The sequence below is a fragment of the Podarcis cretensis genome (genome assembly GCF_951804945.1).
Source record: "Podarcis cretensis genome assembly, chromosome: 10".
Classification (NCBI taxonomy): domain Eukaryota; kingdom Metazoa; phylum Chordata; class Lepidosauria; order Squamata; family Lacertidae; genus Podarcis; species Podarcis cretensis.
The window spans coordinates 45,405,799-45,425,299 of NC_137179.1; the positions used below are offsets into that span (position 1 = coordinate 45,405,799).

The 19,501-nt window shown below is 39.3% G+C and overlaps 1 protein-coding gene across 1 annotated transcript in view; it reads right to left on the minus strand.

The window, feature by feature from the left end:
- The window catches only part of LGR5 (leucine rich repeat containing G protein-coupled receptor 5), a 67,636-nt gene that overhangs the window by 36,799 nt on the left and 11,336 nt on the right, over positions 1-19,501 (minus strand). Inside the window, exons 2-3 of the mRNA XM_079993794.1 lie at positions 7,462-7,533; positions 1,147-1,218 (exon numbers count right to left, since the gene is read on the minus strand). Of these exons, the coding sequence (XP_079849920.1) occupies positions 1,147-1,218; positions 7,462-7,533 (144 nt within the window). The remainder of the gene's footprint in view (positions 1-1,146; positions 1,219-7,461; positions 7,534-19,501) is intronic.

Below are 19,501 nucleotides of genomic sequence, written 5' to 3' on the forward strand. Positions count from 1 at the left end.
TTAGTTTCTCGATCCAATTCAAAGAGCTGGTCTTGACCTATAAAGCCTTAAATGGCTCAGGACCACAATACCTTAAGGATCACCTCCCCCCATATCAACTTACTTGAACACTGTGATCATCATCTGAAGCCCTGTGCCATCTACATTACATATATTTAGGCACCAGGTGAAAACACTCCCAGGCCTTTGGCTAACTAAACAATATATGGCCTTTGAACTGTGTTATGTGTGTAGGGTTATTGTTTTTGTTTGTTACTATAGCATGTATTTTTGTGTTTTTATATTGTAAACTGCCCTGTGATCCTCAGATGAAGGGCGGTATAGAAATCTAATAAATATTAAATACTTAACAAAAACATAACAACACAGAGAATAAAATGCAGCTTAGAAAAAAAACAATCTAGAAAAATAAGAACGAAAACTGGAACTACACATCTGCAGAGGCCTTGCTAAATAAGTATGTTTCAAGGAGGTGTAAGAATATAGTCAAAGGCAGTGCTGCTTAACTTCAGAAGGAAGATGATACCACACAATGGGTAAAATCATGGATAAGGTACTCCACTTCTCAAAAGGAATGTTTTTCAGCAAAAAGCTGAAATCTGCTTGGTTTCATAAAGACCTGCTTGGAATGTACTTCACAGTTTAACAAAGTTAAGTTTGTTAACAGTTAGGTTTATCCTTAACTGACTACATCTACCAAGAAATAACATAAGATATGGGCGTAACGTTTCTTAAATACTATGATGTTTGAAATAATTAATCTACTCATTTTGTCCATCTTCCCACCCATATAAATAGAAATAAAAGTGACCTCCTTTTTTCCATCCTCATTATAAATGTCTCTGAACTTTGAGAACTAAAACCTGCCCTTCTGTAGGAAGTTAAAGAAACAATTACAAAATTAGATCTTTATTTGATACTATACAGAGACATTAACTTTATGAGTGAACGCATTTTGGGACATCACCCATCTTTCAAAGTTTCAAGGTTTAATACAATGAAGCAAATGCCTTATTTTTCTAAAAGCATCAACCATCTTTTCCTGGTCATACTCTGATCAAAATGAACAATTCACTTAAAGTGTTGCTTTAGTATTAGGCCCTGAGATCTTTTAAACAAACCACAAAGAAATGTTGGTTTACTTACAGTACTTTAAGGCTGAAAAGCCCAGAAAATGCTCCTTTGGGGATGTGTGTCAAGCCATTTCCTGCCAGACGTCTGCAGGGTTAGAACGAAAAAAGATAAATAGATTTTATTTTATATGGAATTAATTTGGATGTTAAAATACACAAGACAGTTATATTGGAAGCTAGAAGGAGTTGTTGAAGATCCCAGTTTTGTCATCATTAACATTCCGTGTGAAACATTTCGTAACTACACAGTCCATTTACCGTCAGCTGTGCAAATGTGTTTGCTTCAGTAAACCTGGCTTACAGTGCACGCCTAATTGTCCAACCTGTTCTGCTTCAGTAGCAAACAATGCAAAATTACAGAATGCAGATTGGCTACTATTTTCATAACTTTATATTTGCCCCAGTAGACATGAATTTTCCCCAGCAGACATAGAAAGCACGCAGATAAATTACCAAGCTTCATTAGCTACAAGAGAGCACATGGTTACAAAAATGGTGCACGTTCCTTCACAGTGTTGTGCTTTAAAAAGCCGACTGGTCGTGAATGGATAGAAATTACATGTGGAAATGAGCTGATGATCATTTGCCTTTCTGTGTTACACATGTGCTTCTTAAAATAATGTTACGGTAACTGCTGATGTCAACCTGAGCAGAGTATCAGAGGAATTTGATAAATGTTATGTCAACTTTCATTTCAAATACAGTGGTACCTCGGGTTAAGAACTTAATTCGTTCTGGAGGTCCGTTCTTAACCTGAAACTGTTCTTAACCTGAAGCACCACTTTAGCTAATGGGGCCTCCTGCTGCCATTGCGCTGCCGTTGCACCCTTTCTGTTCTCATCCTGAAGCAAAGTTCTTAACCCAAGGTACTATTTCTGGGTTAATGGAGTCTGTAACTGGAAGCGTATGTAACCTGAAGCGTATGTAACACGAGGTACCATGGTACATCACTGACAGTAGTGGGATAGCAAGGAAGAGGCACTGGCCACCTGCGCTCTTAAAGGAGAAGCATGGGCTGTTTCAAACAGTAGTTTTGAAAAGCACCTTAAGCACCTGAAGACAGCCTTCAGCACTAAGCACCCCCCACCCCCACTAGCTGATGCAATGTGGTGCACCCCCATTATGGCCATTTTTTTCCACCAGGTAAAGACCTTTTAATTCAGCCAGCCCTTTTAATTTGAATTATTTGCTTTGGTGCATTTAAATGTGCATCCAAATTGGTTTCCCTTAAAAACAAACAAACAAACAAATATAGCAAACAAACAAACAAACAAATATAGCAAAGGCTGATCTGGTTTGGGGGAGGGGTGTAGGATACTTTGTATTCCAGATTCTGTGTTTTTATGACATCTGTATTTATAACTATCGAACCACATCTGTGTGTTTTATTGATTTTTGTGAATGTCCAGAGAATTTTGGTCTACGGTAGTCCAGAAAAGTTAACACCAATGTTATTCCATGCATTATTCACTTTAGTATAATTTGTGTCAATGGGAGGGGGGGGGAAGTTTCAACCATGGGTTGGTCTGGTTTTATGTGGTCATTATTTTATTTTAAATCACTGCTACCCATCTGGTATAGTGAAGAAATGAATGAAAGACTGCCATTGAACTCATTCATGGTTCGGGCTGCAGTTGAGGTTCTCCTTGGAACAGCCAGGATTGCCTGTACTTCTCAATGCCTTAGGTTTTGAATCTCATGATCAATCAATTTTCAATAAAATCAAAGCATATTTACTCAGAAGCAAGTTCCCACTGCTATGAGAATTACAAGGTCTAAGATATAAAATAAATGTTCATAAATATACCAGGCAAATACATACATAAATATATAACCCATGTGTCTGAAACAGTACAGGAAAACAGTCCTAAAGCCATTTTGACTATTCAGTGACCTCAAATATTCCTCTGCAGTCTGGATGGAAATGGGAAAAGCCTCCCCATTGCCTCTGTGCTCACAAATCCTGCATTATGTGCACAATTGGGTATGAATAGGGTGAGCCTGTGACCTGGACCCAGGAATTAAGTATTTATCATCACAAAAGAATGGCCAGGCTGTCCAGGTAAACCCATTAACAGGTTTCCTGCCCAGACAGGATTCTGCTGTAGACCGCCCCTTCTGTGATGTATGTATGATGTATTGTGGGGTGGCCTTGAGCTATAGGGTGGCAATTTCAAAAATCTATATAAGGGCTTGCACACCTTTGTTCTGGGTTCCTCCTCCCTCCTGCATGGTGGGGTGAGCACCCTGTTGCAACACTTTAATAAAAATCAGGCTTACTAGCAGCTTTGCTTCTCAGTATTCTCTGGTTGGCCTCTGTTATTTTCTCCTAACCAATAGAGAACCTACATAAGGATTTTATATGGGCTCTTGGGTACCCCATAAGGGAAAAGGAACAGTTTTTTCTTATACTCTATAAGTAGACAAACCCATTTCTAACATACCTTTCAGGGTACAGGGTTTTTTGCAGATTTATTTAAAACAAACCAACCCAAACACATACAACCATTATAAATGTATGCTGCAGAACAATTGCTAGTGGAAGTGAGCCCTTGCAAGCATATAACACTTGTGCTCAAAGATCTGCACAGATTTGCTACCGGGCCAAGCTCAAGGTGTTACTATTGGCATATAAAGCCCTTAACAACTTGGGACCAGTTTACCTATGAGATCGCTTTACCCCGCATGCGCTCACTTGACTGCATCGATCAGTGTAACTGGCACCACTATAGGTGCCACATAATACCAGTTCCACCTTTGTAAGAACTCAGTCGTTTATTGTGACAGCACCTGAATGTTGGAACTCACTGCCCATTGAGATCAAGCAGGTGTCTTCACTGTATTCTTTTTTGCACATGCTAAAAAGATTATTGTTTTCAACAAGCTACCCAAATGCTTAGGAAGTTGAGTGAATTTTAATACGTTTTAGTATTTTAACTTCTGTGTGTTTAAAAGTAGGGTTGTATTTTTTATTTTTAAATTGTTTTACCTTTTTGTAAACCACACTAATTTTTTTAATCAAGCGGTGTATAAATTTTATGAAACAAACAATATACGCAATTTCAAAACCATGCAAATTCCCAAGTTGCCTCAGTTTTTGTATAATCAAGATAGCCACTCTGACTAACACAACTTCTACAAGTTGAAAATATAATAAATTCTATTGATTTTTAACGGTTGGGTAGTGGCAACATTGTTCCCCAAAGTGCTATACCAGCAGCAGCGGAAAACTATTGCTATGAATGCTTCAGCATGTCCAAACTGAAGCAATGCTTCCATTTTTAAATAGGCAACATGACAGAAATCTAAACCATAACCTGCATTTTATTTGTTTGGCTGCATCTCATGTAAGACAACGGAGGAGCAAATGGACTGTAAACAGGAACCTTAGTTAAATTAACTAAAGGACAGGCCACTGAAGAGGCTGAGTCAGACTTTACAGCTGTCTGAACAACCGTATGCATGAGAATTCAAATGCATTTGGATACCCAGTTTATTATTGCTTTGAAAATAGTTAGCTTTTATAATAGTTATTGTTGCTGGAATAATCTTCTGTCAGAAAAAGCGCATGCACGAAAGTAAGAAAAAAAAAACCTTTTTGGCTATTAACCCAAATAGTTATATGAGAAAATACATCAATTTTAAAATGCTGAGTTCTGCTGAGCAGGGCTTTTCTATTTTAACTAATATTGTGGAGTTCTTACTTCATACCAATCCTGTCTTGTGACGGTGGAATTTATTATGTGTCACTGGCTGTTTGCCAACCTGGAGGCATGCATGTCTGATCATACAAGCTACTATACTGTACTTTGAATACAACTATTATAATCTTTACTTTGCATGTCCCTTTCTATACAGGATTATAATATGAACTGGGCAACTTCCAGTGGTATCTGCACACCAGCAGAATGACTTCAGCTGGTGAGATAGGACTTCCCCTTCTTTCCCCTCCTCCCTGAAACCCTCTACACATACCCCAATTCTGCTCTGGAGGGTGTGGTCAGAGAAGTCAATCCTTGTGATGTTGCCTGTTTTCCAAAGTTTATTTACATCACTGCACTACACAGTTACTCAGGCACTCCCTTCACCTTTAAAGGTACCCAAGAGTGGTCACTGAACCTTAACTGCCTGTTAACTTCCGGAACCTACCTGCCAATGTTGCCAATTAACCTATTTAAAAGCAACCATCCGATAAGGACATCTGCCAGAAACCCAATACAGAACAGGTGAAATAAACCAGCCAGCAAAGCCAACCAGCTGACATGCAAAAGATTTCTACTTGCCCCCCTGAAAAAGAACCAGCTAATGTCCATACTGGATAAAAGGTGGAAAGGAACTGCAAAACTGCAGAAGTTTTGCAGTGCTGTGTGCACGGGCACACAAGAGGCTGAATGCCCTCCCTAAGTGGCTGCAAATGCCATCTGATGCTACTGCTTCAGGCACAGTGTAATTGTTCAATCTCTACTGTTAAAAAGCTAGCATTTTTTGTTCTGAAAATTGTAATTGCATTCTTTAACACTTGTGCTGTGACTTTGTACTTCATTATGGAATTACCGAATAGTCCTGGAAAGATTGTTCTCACTAATGCGCCCCCCCCCCACCAATAGATTAACAAAACTGAAATCACACAGGAGTCACACATATTCGTCATTAAAAAAAAGGCACGAGGCTTAGTTTGTTGGTTTGTACCTGTGACTGAGACAGAGCTAACTTTTAAGGCAGCTTTGTCACTTGGTTGGCAAAATGGTTGTCACCTGAAACTAATTCTCAAATCATTCTGTTGAAAGGGAGAGGGGGAACAAAACAGACAACCCAAGTGAACTTATCTGTGCATTATTCTGCTAAGGGCACCTGCTGTAAAGTTGTTGAGCAGTGTACTAAAAACTGCTTGGAGCTTTGCCCACACTGCTTTTGTTTGCAAAGCCCAATTTTTCAGTCTTAGAAAGGAAACTAGATATGTCTTATTCAATGATGCTGTAACTAGCCCCAGCAGCCTTCTGGCTTTCTCCTTTAGAGATGTAAAAGCAATCAAGTGGCTGCAGGTTCTACATAGTTTGTGTAATTCACTCAGTCATAGGCAGTTGTAGGAGACTGGATGGCGAGACTGTAAAACAGAACAATGCACTGGGCATTCAGAGCACTGATGCTGCAGTCAATAGCTTAGGATTCCCATCAGGACGTCCTCACACGAAGCGGCATTATGCATCCCAGTGCAAGTCTGGACCCTTTTCTAGACAGAAAGTGTGTTATAATGAGGCCATCCCAGTATCAACTGATCAGGTCTCACATTTGGAGCAAGATCCCTAGATACAATCCCCCTTGCCCCAATGATTATAGACAGTAGCTCATATTGCATGACACTACTAAGTCAGGTAAACTCTGGGTATTCAGGAAGAGGAAGTGATACATTGATTTGCATAAACAAAGCTGCAGCTGTCCATGATATGTGGGTTTTTGTGGCTTGCCACTAATTAGATGCCACAAGTGAGTAGCAGAGGGAAGAAGCAGAGGTACAAACACTTTGCTTTTAGTGAACCTCGCCAGGATACCTGTGCCTTGAGTTACTGTTGATGTGAAGAATGAAAATCCAAAGCATTTTCAAATTCTTAGTTTTGTGGTCACTTTGTTACATATAGTCTTATGTGCATAGAGTGGTTTCCTCTTCTGGCTGGCGATCATCATTGCTAATCAACATTCCACTTGTGATCCTGTGTTTGATTAACTAGTTTTTATAGCATAGTGTTTTTTCTTTAAAAAAACACAACAGAAAACACCAAATAGAACAAATTAAGCTATGCAGGGTTCTGTGTTTCATAGCCAGCCTTGAGGGATGCTAAAAGCTAAAGAGTAAGGAAACAGTAATTAAAAGTGATTACAACAAGACGACTTAGTACCATGAAATGTGAATGCAAGTGTCCTTGACACAGGCAGAACCAGACAGCAGGTTTTGGTTTTGATTATAACTTCACTTACTATTTTAATAAACATGAGCTGGTATTCAAACTTTTAATATCCTGCTGCTTAACTATTTCCAAATAGCAATCCGGCTCTTTTAAACAACCCTTAAAAAAATTAATTTCTACAGCCCTGTCTCTGCTTAGAAAAGTTGTAGCCTCGTGGTAACTCGTTTAGGGTTGTTGGTTTTTTTTGGGTAAGTTTATTTCTAGAATCACAAGCAATTGGTGTCCCCTCCCCCCAGCTAAGTGTTTCCGCATGTGCCAAACGTGTCAGAGCTCACAGCTTTTTCTGTGCTGTGTTATCTGGTTCCCAGAGAAGTGCCTAAGAATGTTCTCTCAACTATGTCAGTCAAGGATACAAAGATACATACAGCTCTTCCAAGAAGCGGAGATTGTGCAGCGAGTTTGAGGACAGTCTAGTGATGTTGTTCATACTGAGATCGCTGAGGAAGGAAAGGGACAGAGTCTTAATACAGGATACATAACTGCAGTATACAGATGTTCGTACATTTTAAAGTAGCACATTAACAAAACAACAAACAAAAATAGGTCCCTTTCAAAGTCAGATGAACTAACCAGAAGTATTTAAGCCATTTATTCCAGATGATCCCACAAATTTCTGTAGAACTGCTTTGAAGCAAATGGTTTTAAAACAGCAGATGTGGTTTATTAAATACAATTTTTAAAACTACTACCACATATTTTTGGTTGCCTTTTCTTATTATTAAGCTACCGATTTCAATACCCCACAGTAAGAAATTAAAATAGTTGGCACAATCAGGTTGCTTCTTGCTTTCTTACAAGAAAATTTATTCCTATGGTAGATAAACTGCAACATGATAAAACAATATTTAAATGTACTTTAAAACAATGTAGTAACCTGTATTTCACTCTTGTTAGTTGTAGATTGCAAAACAAAGGAATTTGCCCTATATTATTGCCGTAATACTATAATAGCAAATATTTTGACTCACAGAAAACCCAAGCACCCCCTACATTTCTCTTTTTAATGGGCTCCCTTTGCAGATTCTCAAGTTGCATTAAATAAGTGAAATGAACCACAAAACAAGGGTGCAATCTGATCCTGCTTGTAGCACACTTCCTGGTGGGGTTCCACAGTAGTTCCTGGCACAGGAAACCAACAGGTTTTCTTAAGTCACATCAACCTCACTTTTATTCAGTATTCCACTTAATTATACTTTAAAAAAGCCTGTTTCCTCCTCATGCTAGTACAGTGTAATTACCGTGGCTTCACTGGGAAGGCTCTACTAAAATACATGGGAGCTATACAAGACATTAAAAAGGTTTGTGCCCACTGTGGGGCTTTCCTGCACAAGCCCCATATGAATGGGAGCTATCCAAGCAAATGGACCTGTGCACACGTTATTTATTTTTTTAATGAATCACTTCCCATAAAGCATCCTGAAGCAATTTGAAACATCAACAGTAATACACACACACACACACACATACACACAGAGAGAGAGAGAGAGAGAGAGAGAGAGAGAGAGAGAGAAATCTTTCATGGGTGGGGGGAGAAGTGAAGGGAGACCCCCCTCCAGCTAGCAGTCCAGTGAAGACTGAGCATCCTCAGTGGCCGCAGAATGCTGACTGATTGCTTGAAGTGGGGTTGGGGGGGGGACAGAAAATACTCAAATGAAGGGGAGAATGGAACAGAGTATTATAGAACAATGCATGGCTGACTGACTTGAACCCTGAACAGCAGCACTCTACTCAGCACCATGTTTTGCAGGCCCCACTTGTATACCTCACTTATTTTATTATATTTCTGAATCACCTTTCTGCAAACCACCAAGACTGCACGCAACAGATCAAAACCAATAAAAAACGGTTAAATGAACGATAAAGAATAAAAACATTGCAAACACCAACACTATTTTTTTTAAAAAAAGACCAAATTAAGAAGTGTAAAATCATTAACTAGTAGCATAAGTATTGCTACAACCAAAATCAGCATATATAAAATACAAACAATTGCTCTAATCTCCACTTTTATTTTTAAGAAAGTGACAATTGTCCTGATACACTAACAGTGTGCACCGTAATCCAGCTGCAGGGGAACACAAGTTTGAGCCACTGATTGTATTGGAGGAAGTCAGCCTCAGACTTAGAACATCTTGCTTCAGCTGACTCAGGTTGTAGACCTGGCAGCAAATGATACTTAGTACAGAACATCTTTCATTTTGTGGGAAATGTTATTTTAAGCAGGTGTTCTGGGTGTGCATTTTAAGTTCTCATCATGCTGATTATTCACACCAGAGGCTAACACTGTTTTTAGCCAACATTGTAATGCAGAAATACATTTTTACTAGTTTACAGCTATTCATTTGACAGCATACAGTTACACAGGGCAAACCTGGAAATAAATGACAGTTTTATTGTTAAGAAATATTAACAATTACCCATTTTCAACTCAATGTGTTGTTTAGCAGTCACTTCAAAAGCTAATTTATTAAACAACACCAGAGTAGTTATTAAATTCCCTCTTTTGTTGTAATATTTAATCATGCCTTTCTTTCTCTTCAGTAGTTGGCTACTACCCCCTTTGTTTTGGCAAAGGAACAAAAGATTTTCTTTGGCAAAGGAACAAAAGTACAGCAAATGAAATCCCAGTCAAATTAATTATATTTTAATGGACAATAAGATAAAGCCTTCGGGTGATGACGTATTTTGTACATATACCAGCAACAGTGCTTTTTAAAATGAATACAGTGGTACCTCGGGTTAAGTACTTAATTCGTTCCGGAGGTCTGTACTTAACCTGAAACTGTTCTTAACCTGAAGCACCACTTTAGCTAATGGGGCCTTCTGCTGCTGCCGCGCCGCCGGAGCCCGATTTCTGTTCTCATCCTGAAGCAAAGTTCTTAACCTGAAGCACTATTTCTGGGTTAGTGGAGTTTTTAACCTGAAGCATATGTAACCTGAAGCGTATGTAACCTGAGGTACCACTGTACTACACATTTGAAGGGAAATGTTCTGAATAGGGCCAATTTCTGCAAAAACAAAGACCCTACAAATTTGTACTATGACCAATATTGATACGTACCTAAGGAATTAGTGTCCAGTTTGCAGATTTTTATATAAAAATCAGATTGGGCTAAGGTAAACAAAAAACAAAAAAACAGCTGCAAAAATCACACCTGGGAACAACTGTCACAATCTCACTGCTGCTGTGCCCCAAGTTGGCTGTGGGTGGCCTTTGGAACCAATTTGGGAAGGCGAAGTCCTGGCATCTGGCCTCATGCATGCACTTGCATCCTTCTATGGTTGGATGCTGCACTACTTAAGCCCATCCCATCTTTCCCTCAGGACCAGACTTTCTCCCATCACCAGTTGTCATTCTCAGAGAAGATTCTTCTTCTTTGGAAGCTCCCTCAACTTCTGGCATCTGGCCTTCACCAACATACCAGTCCTAGAAGTGGTGGACATCAGGAGACTTTCCAGCACTGCTGTAGCGCAGCCCTCAGAAACCCAGTGCTACCCTCCTTGACTGGGAGGTAACCTCCATTAGGAAGCTGGGTCCCAAGTACTCACACCTGATATCAGCATTCAGCAGGTTTCTGACCAGTGCAGCAACACTCTGAGCTACTCAAGGGCTGAGCTACATGATGACAAAGCTTTTTCTTCTTCTTCTTCTTTTTGCTAAGTTTACTTAAACTAGCGACTTTTACTGTGAATAACAAGCAGATTTTGGGTGTCAGTCCAGAACATGTCCCCAGTCTGGTTCCCCACTCCAATTTGCCCTAAATGTTTTGTTAACACCTTTGGGGGACAAATAGCTTTCAGCAGGGAAACATACTCCAGATCAGGGCTCCAAGCATGTTTTTTCTTCAAAATAAAACATAGTTTATGTATACTTTCTTTTTTTAAAGGATTGTTGTTATAACATGTAGTTTTGCTCTTAGCCTCACTTGCTAGCTTTAACTTTGTCTGGTTTATTGTGTACTCTCCAGGGTCCTGATGCTGTGGGCACCTTCGCAGGTGCCTGACTAGTGTTGTATGTTCATTTCTGCTGTTCTCATAGCATTTTACCCACATTAACCTGGTGCAGATGTAACACTTCTCTTAGCCATAGTTAAGAAATCAAAGAAAGGGTCTCAGTGTTCTGAATTCTTTGTTTCTATCCTGCATGAAATCTTCCCTCCCTCTTTCAGCATTGAATATGGTACAGTGCTATATCTGCAAAGGCTGCCCTAATTGTGGTTGTAATGATAGGTCGAAACCTTGTAGCTGAAATTGGTTTGCAAACCATGATTTATGTTAACTATAGGATTGCAGGGGTGGAAGGGATCCCAGGAGATATCTAGTCCAATCCCGCTTCAATGCAGGAATCTTTTGCCTCAAATCCATGACCCTGAGATTAAGAATCTCTTATTGATTGGTTTGCACTAGTACAAATGCAATGTGGTCTTGTGCCTTTAGCAGCTGTGGGGTAGGCAGAAATTTAACAGAGTAAACCCTTTCTAGTACTGAAAAATGATTATGGGGAATGCTTCATATGTTTACATTCTGTTAGACATCTTATTACTTGTATGTGGGTCCCAATGTGCCTTTGGTTCCTCTGCAAAAGAGGGCACAAATTTGCATATGACAAAGTATATGTAATTTTTATGCAAATGTATGTCTTCTTTTGTGAGTGCCTAATCCACATACTAGGGACGCGGGTGGCGCTGTGGGTTAAACCACAGAGCCTAGGACTTGCCGATCAGAAGGTTGGAGGTTTGAATCCCCACAACGGGGTGAGCTCCCATTGCTCGGTCCCTGCTCCTGCCAACCTAGCAGTTCGAAAGCACGTCAAAGTGCAAGTAGGAAGGTAAACGGCATTTCCGTGCGCTGCTCTGGTTTGCCAGAAGCAGCTTAGTCATGCTGGCCACATGACCCGGAAGCTGTAAGCTGGTTCCCTCAGCCAATAAAGCGAGATGAGCGCTGCAACCCCAGAGTCAGCCATCCTTTGCTCAGGTTATATATATATATGTGTCTGTGTGCAACTAAAGCTATATATCCTAAAGATACCACAGTATCTCTGACCACAGTAAAGGTAAAGGGACCCCTGACCATTAGGTCCAGTCGTGGCCGACTCTGGGGTTGCGGCGCTCATCTCACTTTATTGGCCGAGGGAGCCGGCGTACAGCTTCTGGGTCATGTGGCCAGCATGACTAAGGCACTTCTGGCGATCAAAGCAGCGCACAGAAACACCGTTTACCTTCCTGCCGGAGCGGTACCTATTTATCTACTTGCAGTTTGACGTGCTTTCAAACTGCTAGGTTGGCAGGAGCAGGGACCGAGTAACGGCAGCTCACCCCGTTGCGGGGATTCGAGCCGCCAACCTTCTGACTGGCAAGTCCTAGGCTCTGTGGTTTAACCCACAGCACCACCCACGTCCCTTTTGACCACAGTACCCTGAATCAATATAGGAACCTCTGAAGCCTCTCACTACTTAGCGACTTGGGTTGCGCATAACACATCCATAAAAGCAACCAAGGCTATTTCAATGCTGAAACGTAGCCATACTGTAATAAAGATAATCAGAAACATGAATTAATACTTGTCTCAGTATCCCCTGGTATTATTAAATTAATTATATTTTTTATTCTCCATACAACTCACAAGAGCAAAAGTTTTTTTGTTTTTTTAAAAATGAATTTATGAATGACTTGTAAGTGCTTTTCTTCCTCTTTTCTGCATCAAAATGTTAACAACTTGTTTGTATGGGTTATATTTGCAGAAACGCATCTGTAAAGGGCATATAACACATACATATAAATTGGACTTTGACTAGCTGTTAAGAAAGTTGAAAGAAAAACAAGCTTCTCAACCCTCACACAGGTTAAGATAAAGGTTTTGGACAAGGTTTCAGATTCGACAAAATTCTTGACAAAATTTATTCCGCCACTCCCATCTCCCACATTAAAAAACTATTAGCAGAAAGGCTATTGAAAGGCTGTCCATGATCCCAGAGACTTTTCTGGAAACAGTTCTGTTTAATTCTCATGCCTGCACAATAGCAGTTTGGCACAATCAGTTATATACAAATGTCTCTAAAAGGGGCCTTACCTCCTATTTTCCAAGGTCACTTGTTTCAAGGGTTCCAAATAGCAAAGAAAGTCAGTGGAGGGTATGTAGGGAAAGCTTGGGGTGGGGGGAAGAGAAGGCGCTTCTGCTGAGATATTTCAGAGTCAGGTCTCTTTCTATAGTGGGAGGGTTTCCCTTTAAATCTTTTTCAATACGTTATTGATGGCTTTGAAACTTAAATGGCATTTGTCAACCATCAGTAAATCTTTAAAACTTTTTCTGCAAATAGCCCAACTCCAGGTCTCAGCTTTTCCCATTAATCTGTATGTAAGGCCACTGAAGGCTTTTTCAGAGTTTAGATAATGCCTAGATTAAAAGGTCCATTCAGAAGGAAAAGCTTTAGCATTCACCTTGTGTACATAGCCATTTCACCAGTGGTATTCATGGGTTGTTATTTCAACTCTGCATTTGTCTTGCAAACAAGACATACGCCACAAAGGCTTGGTAGAGACATTCTTTAGTGAATTATCGAAATCTATTTGCCTATTTGTCATGCCTTGTTATTTTTATTATGTATAATCAGTTTGAATCCAGGAACTTTAAACTGACAATTGTTCAATTATGTTGCTATTTTAAAAATGAAAGGTACAATTCAGCAATGATGCTGATAAAGGACAAATAGGGTGGTTTGACTTACATTTTTTTTATTGTTCCCAGATGAGTTCCAATATCTTAGATGTTGCATTTGATGCAATTAAAAAGACCTTTGCAAAAATTGTTTTAGTATGTTTTGTCTTTTCCTTGTTTTATAGACTTCCATTGTTTATTCATTTTGTTCCTTTCATAAAAGGATGCAAAAGGCAAAAGATTAAGACATTTTTAAATAGCTGGAAGCACCTTCTTCCTGCTCTCCAAATCACATAAACTGAAAATATTTCAAGATTAAAAAATTTGCGGCACTATTTGAGACGTCCTTAGAGTTAGCCGCACAGTTCCATGTGAAGGTTCCACTGCTCAAGATCTTTAAGTGGACTTTAAAGACCTTTTTATTGCTGCTTTTAAAGGCTAGACTGAGTCTGTGTTTAGATTTCTGGCATGGCCATGCTAGTTCATGCTGGTTTTAGTAACATTTTGGACTGTTCAAAATTTAATAATGTCTTTTTAATCTGCCTTAATAATTGTACAGTTTAAGCCATAACACCTGAGGGACAACTGCTGCTGGAGAGCCAGCCCAGTTCCTCAGATGAAGCTGAGCAGAGAAAGAGAGAGATCCCCGCCACCACCACCTATCAAATCATTTCGTGATTCTAGGATTGTGATTAATAAAGTTGTAGAAAACCCAAGTTTGGCACCTGCCTCATTATCATTCCACAGGAGACAACAGGAAGAAAATGGAGCAGGGCCCCCAAAGCAAATGGGGGTAAGGATAGGGGAAAACACAAAATGGGAAAGTTGAAATGAGGCAGAGGAAAGCAGAGACTTGGTAAATGGAGGTTAACAGAATCACAGAGAAAGGGGAAGCAGGGAAATAAAGAAGAGGACGCTAATGGGCTGAAGAAGAACAAGTATCTTATTCCATTTCCATATTTATAAATTTCACATTTTTTTTTCCATGTCAGGTGTCTAACTATAAAACAAACTACAGTACATAAACCTCTGCATGCAACTAATCCAGGTGGGTCCAGTCATTAAGTCCCCAAAGTACTTGACAACCTAGAACTATTTAGTTTGATACACGACTTCAGAAGGAAAGAACCATAAAGAAAGACTGAGTCAATTTGTATAAGGCAATAAAAACTAAGCATATTTCCATGTGCGTGTATAAATAAAAAAAATTAAATACGATTACTATAAGTAAATGGTACAAATTAACAAATGCATTTGTTAAATAAAATACTAACTATGGCTGACTAGTAGCACACTATCCATATTCCAATCACTGGTAATAAATTTACAGAACTTAGGAAAATACAATGTTATATTCCAACCAAGACACTTTTAATATTTAAATACAGATAGCAGAACCTGTATTCAGTGATACAGATGATAATAGCTCGACTGAAGACTTGTTTTAGTTACATAATCTTATTCTTCCCAATTTGAAACAGAACCATTAGTTAAAACCTATCCTATGTCAGCATCGTAGTATGAAATAAAGTATTCTCTGATGATTTGAAAAGTTATACAGTACAGTACTATGCTCCCAAAACTTACAGTGTCTGCTGTTCCATTCCATATTCAACATGATACTATTGGCTTGTTAATTACTTTTATCCAGAAGAATTAGTTTTATCTTCTGAAGCAAAACAAATTAGACAGATCATGGCTGATTAGAATGCAACAGTAAAATCTCCTTATACTTTCTATTCCACTCCATTTCTCTCCAAAACAGGGGTGATGTCAAATACATAGGTATTTCCCACGCCAGTCTGGACTCTGTTTCTAATAAGTGCTGTGGCTGGAACAATGGTTCTTACACAGCGACTGAAGTTCTTTAGTTCAGTCATTGTGCACAAAAAGAACAGAACTCCTTAGCAAGCATTTGATGAAACATCTAGATTTCCATATTTCCCTAATTGCATTTTCTAAAATGTGTGTGCATCTTATCTGACCAGAGTTTAAATGTTTTCTTTATTTCACTGCTATGGCAAAATAAGAATGTGAAGGACTGGAATGATAATGATGTCTCAATTTATACACTTGAGGAGGGGAAATGATTTAAAAATAAATAAAAGTGGGTGACGGGAGTCCTGATATTGTGTATCCCATAAATGTGTTATTTGAAATAGCGGCTTTCTAAAATGCTTCAAAAGTTCTGCTAAATGTAACTCTAAAAGTAACTCTAAATTTCCACACTGTTAATGTGTTGCACTCTCTCTTTTTTTCTGTTCACAAAATTCTGCAAATGTGTTTGTTTCTTTGTGAAAAGCTTTCCTAAAATTTGTGTGCCACAGACAAAACAGATGGAAGTTGCCTGTGCTATTCCTTTATTTATTGTCAATTACTATATGTTAACAGTAGATCTTGTATTTAGATCCATTTAAACTTCACTATGCAGCTGCCCATTTGAAAATAAAATGGTTGCCTTCTTTCACTTCAGTGGGCACAATACAAAACATCCATTGAGCTTTCCCTTTATTGCAGCTGCCAGTGCCCAGCCGACTTTTAACAAACCAACCAAGCGGAATAACAATGCAGCTGTAACATTTTATGGTATTTCTGTTAGTTCTCTTTTGAGACCGAAGGTGTTAATTAGGAATCAAAGAATACTACCCTGCCAGCCTTCTTTCACAATCTATATACTGGTCACTGCAGTTTTCAGAAGAGAAAAATAAATCTAATAAAGGGACAAAAATGTTGTTTGTCACACCAGTAACATGTACTTAATATGTTTTGATCACAAGCTTTTTATGCAGTCTTGTCAGACAGGCTGAAAATATTTTTCCACCTCCCTCCAATTTTTTGTTGTCTTTCCTGAATACTCATTCTCGAGTCTGAAATGTCTGGGTGGGAGAGAAGAAGCTTTAATAGGAGTTTGATTTGCTGGTGAAAATTGATGGTCTTGTTACAAGAACATTATCAACAGCTCTTCTGTTCTTCTATTAAAACATGAAGTGTTTTTAACGAAACATAGTACTCTATCTGCTGGGTATTGAAACTAAGTCTCAGGCTGTCTGGCATTACCTATCAGGTATGACTCAAAAATTTGGAAAAGATACTGCTTAACAGATGACAAGAGTTTCGCTTCAAACAAAAAGTCTTATGCGGTAGAGTAATATGTAAAACTTCCTTGTTCATATTCCAGTTAGAAAGGCAGCTTTTGCACTACAGATTTGATAATGGTGTTCATGTATTCCACACTCAAAGATATCAGCATGAAGTCATTACCTTCAATCTTCCATCAAACTTAAAACCTTGAAATAAAACTTTATGAAGTCAGCACTGCTGGGAATTAGTCAAGCTTCCTAGCTCTCCCAGCAAGAGCTTTTACTGTTAGATGTCCCAATCATGCCAAAATCCATTAATCCTGCTAGAGGAAGACAGAAGGAAGCTCAAGTTGTTGATTTAATGTTAATGGATTGAATGGACTTCCAAGGCAGCCTACTGAGTTGTCTAAACTATAAAGCAAACAAAGCAATTTAATTTAATTTATATTTGAAATGTTAAAAACAAATTCATAGTGTAGCTTTGGGAATTAAAAATTGACAATCTTTTATGAAACATGTTGACTGGTACATCATTTGAACAGGTTGATTGCAAATCCTGTGGCTATATCTAGTAAGGTGAGATGACAAAGAAGCAAGGATACTTCTAAGAGACATGGGGAAAAGTAAACAAAATGAAGACAAAATGTGACAAAATGAAAAATGAAGCAAGCCATTAGGCTGGTCCAGAAACAAGGGTCAACTTTTAAAACACTTTGGGTCTGTGACAGATATGTAGTTCAGCAAGGGCATGTCATCTTCCAGTTGTGCAACCAGAAGTTGATCTGATCATGAAACAGCTGGATTCAGTTTTTGGATTGACGTGCAAAACAACAACAACAATACACTCACTCCATGGTGGTGCAGCCTATGTCAACATAGAGAAGGAAACATGGACAGAAACCACAGCTGCCATGGCTTCAAAAGGCAGAGTGATAAGATCCTAATTCAGTGTTGTCCCCCAGGTAAGTTACTGGATTTGCATATGGCAGAACTGGGTTCAAACTGTATACTCTACCACAAGCTCATGGGGGACCCTGGGCAAGTTGCTATCTCTCAGCCTCAGTTTCTCCACAGCACAAGTTTGCCTACCTTTCAAAGCTATTGACGGATAGGATAAATAATCTAATACTTTACAGAGGGAAAACTGGGGCGTGAAGTTGCCACCCACAAACTGGTAGACGGTGAGACTCAAAGCTCTGTTTCCTGCAGGGGCGGCTGCAGGACCTTAGGTAGTGAAGCTGTTCTAGCAGGCTTGAAGTCACCACCTATCCTCTGATAGCTGGTGATATAAATCCTTTGCACTTTAAGGGTCTTGATTGTGCATTGGAAGCTTTCTCTATACTTAACCCACTCCTGACATCAGATGTCAGATGTGGGGTAGGTGGCATGGTTTGGGGGGTTCATCACCCCTGATCTATATACATATAGTCATCCGTCTGTCCACCCCCCCCCCTCCATTCTTATTTTTTAATGAATATATTCAATTACTTCAGAGCTAACCCAATGAGAACTTTGGAGCTCTAAGTCTTTAATCTTCATCAGTTTAAGAAGTAGCAAGGACATATTTGGCTGAATGTGTTAAGAGTAGAAAACCAAGCTACTCATGTACCATGATCTTGGGAATTGCTGCTAGCAAAGGGACCACATGCAAATGCTTCAAACCAAGAAGTTCAACCAACTGAATTTCTTTAAAAAGAAAAGAAGAAAAAATCATAAACACTTCCTCTCTAAAGCAAACAAAACTTGAGAACTGCTTCAACTAACATTTCCTGTATTTCACTTGCCTAATTGTTATGAGCCAGATAGGAGTTCCCATTCAGCTGCACACTTTTGCAGGGGGATCACTTTGGAAATAAGAAAGGAAATGTTTGTGAAAAGAGTATCACAAGTTCTATGTCATAAACCAAATCTAGGTCTGCCACTTTTTTGCCTAAGAGAGAGACTATGTTTAAATAGTTACATGACCGAGTTCAATGAGACCAGGTAAGCAGATATAGAATCTTAGCCTCAGTGTGCCACCATAACCATAAAATAGGCTGGAGGTCATTATTCTGAGTCACAATTTGTGATGGTGGATTCTTATAGTTAGTCAGCAAGTGATGAATCCCTTTAGGAAACAAGCAAGCAGCCTGCTATGTGTTACTTGGGTCTTGAGCATCTCAATCTTCGTGTATCTATGATTCAATTGTGAATAGCAAAAAACTATCAATTAGTTGCAAATACTCCCCTTTTTGGGGGGGGAGGTGGTTAAGAGAGTTACGGAGAGGCAGCTTTAAGCATTTTTTGATGGCAGGGATTAAAAAGACTCATTCCAAACTGGACTGGTCCATGGGACTCTGTCATCCTCGGTCACCTGATGGATGATCTTTAAAGAGATTAGCACAAAGTGAGTGTGTCCTTGTTCTTTCTTCTGGATCTCCCTGTGGCTTTTGATGCCACAGACCATAGTATCTTCCTGGACAGACCCTGTGGATGGCAACTGGAGGCACTCTGTTACAGCTAGGGGTGCCAACGTGAATAAAATATGGGGGGGGGGGCAGGTAAGCCCTGGCTGCATGATTGATCACATGATGTGCCACACACACACCATCTGAATGGCAATGCCTATTAAGTGAGGGGGGCCCCTCAAATATTTCCTTGGGAATGGTCTCCTATGGTTCCAGTACTACCT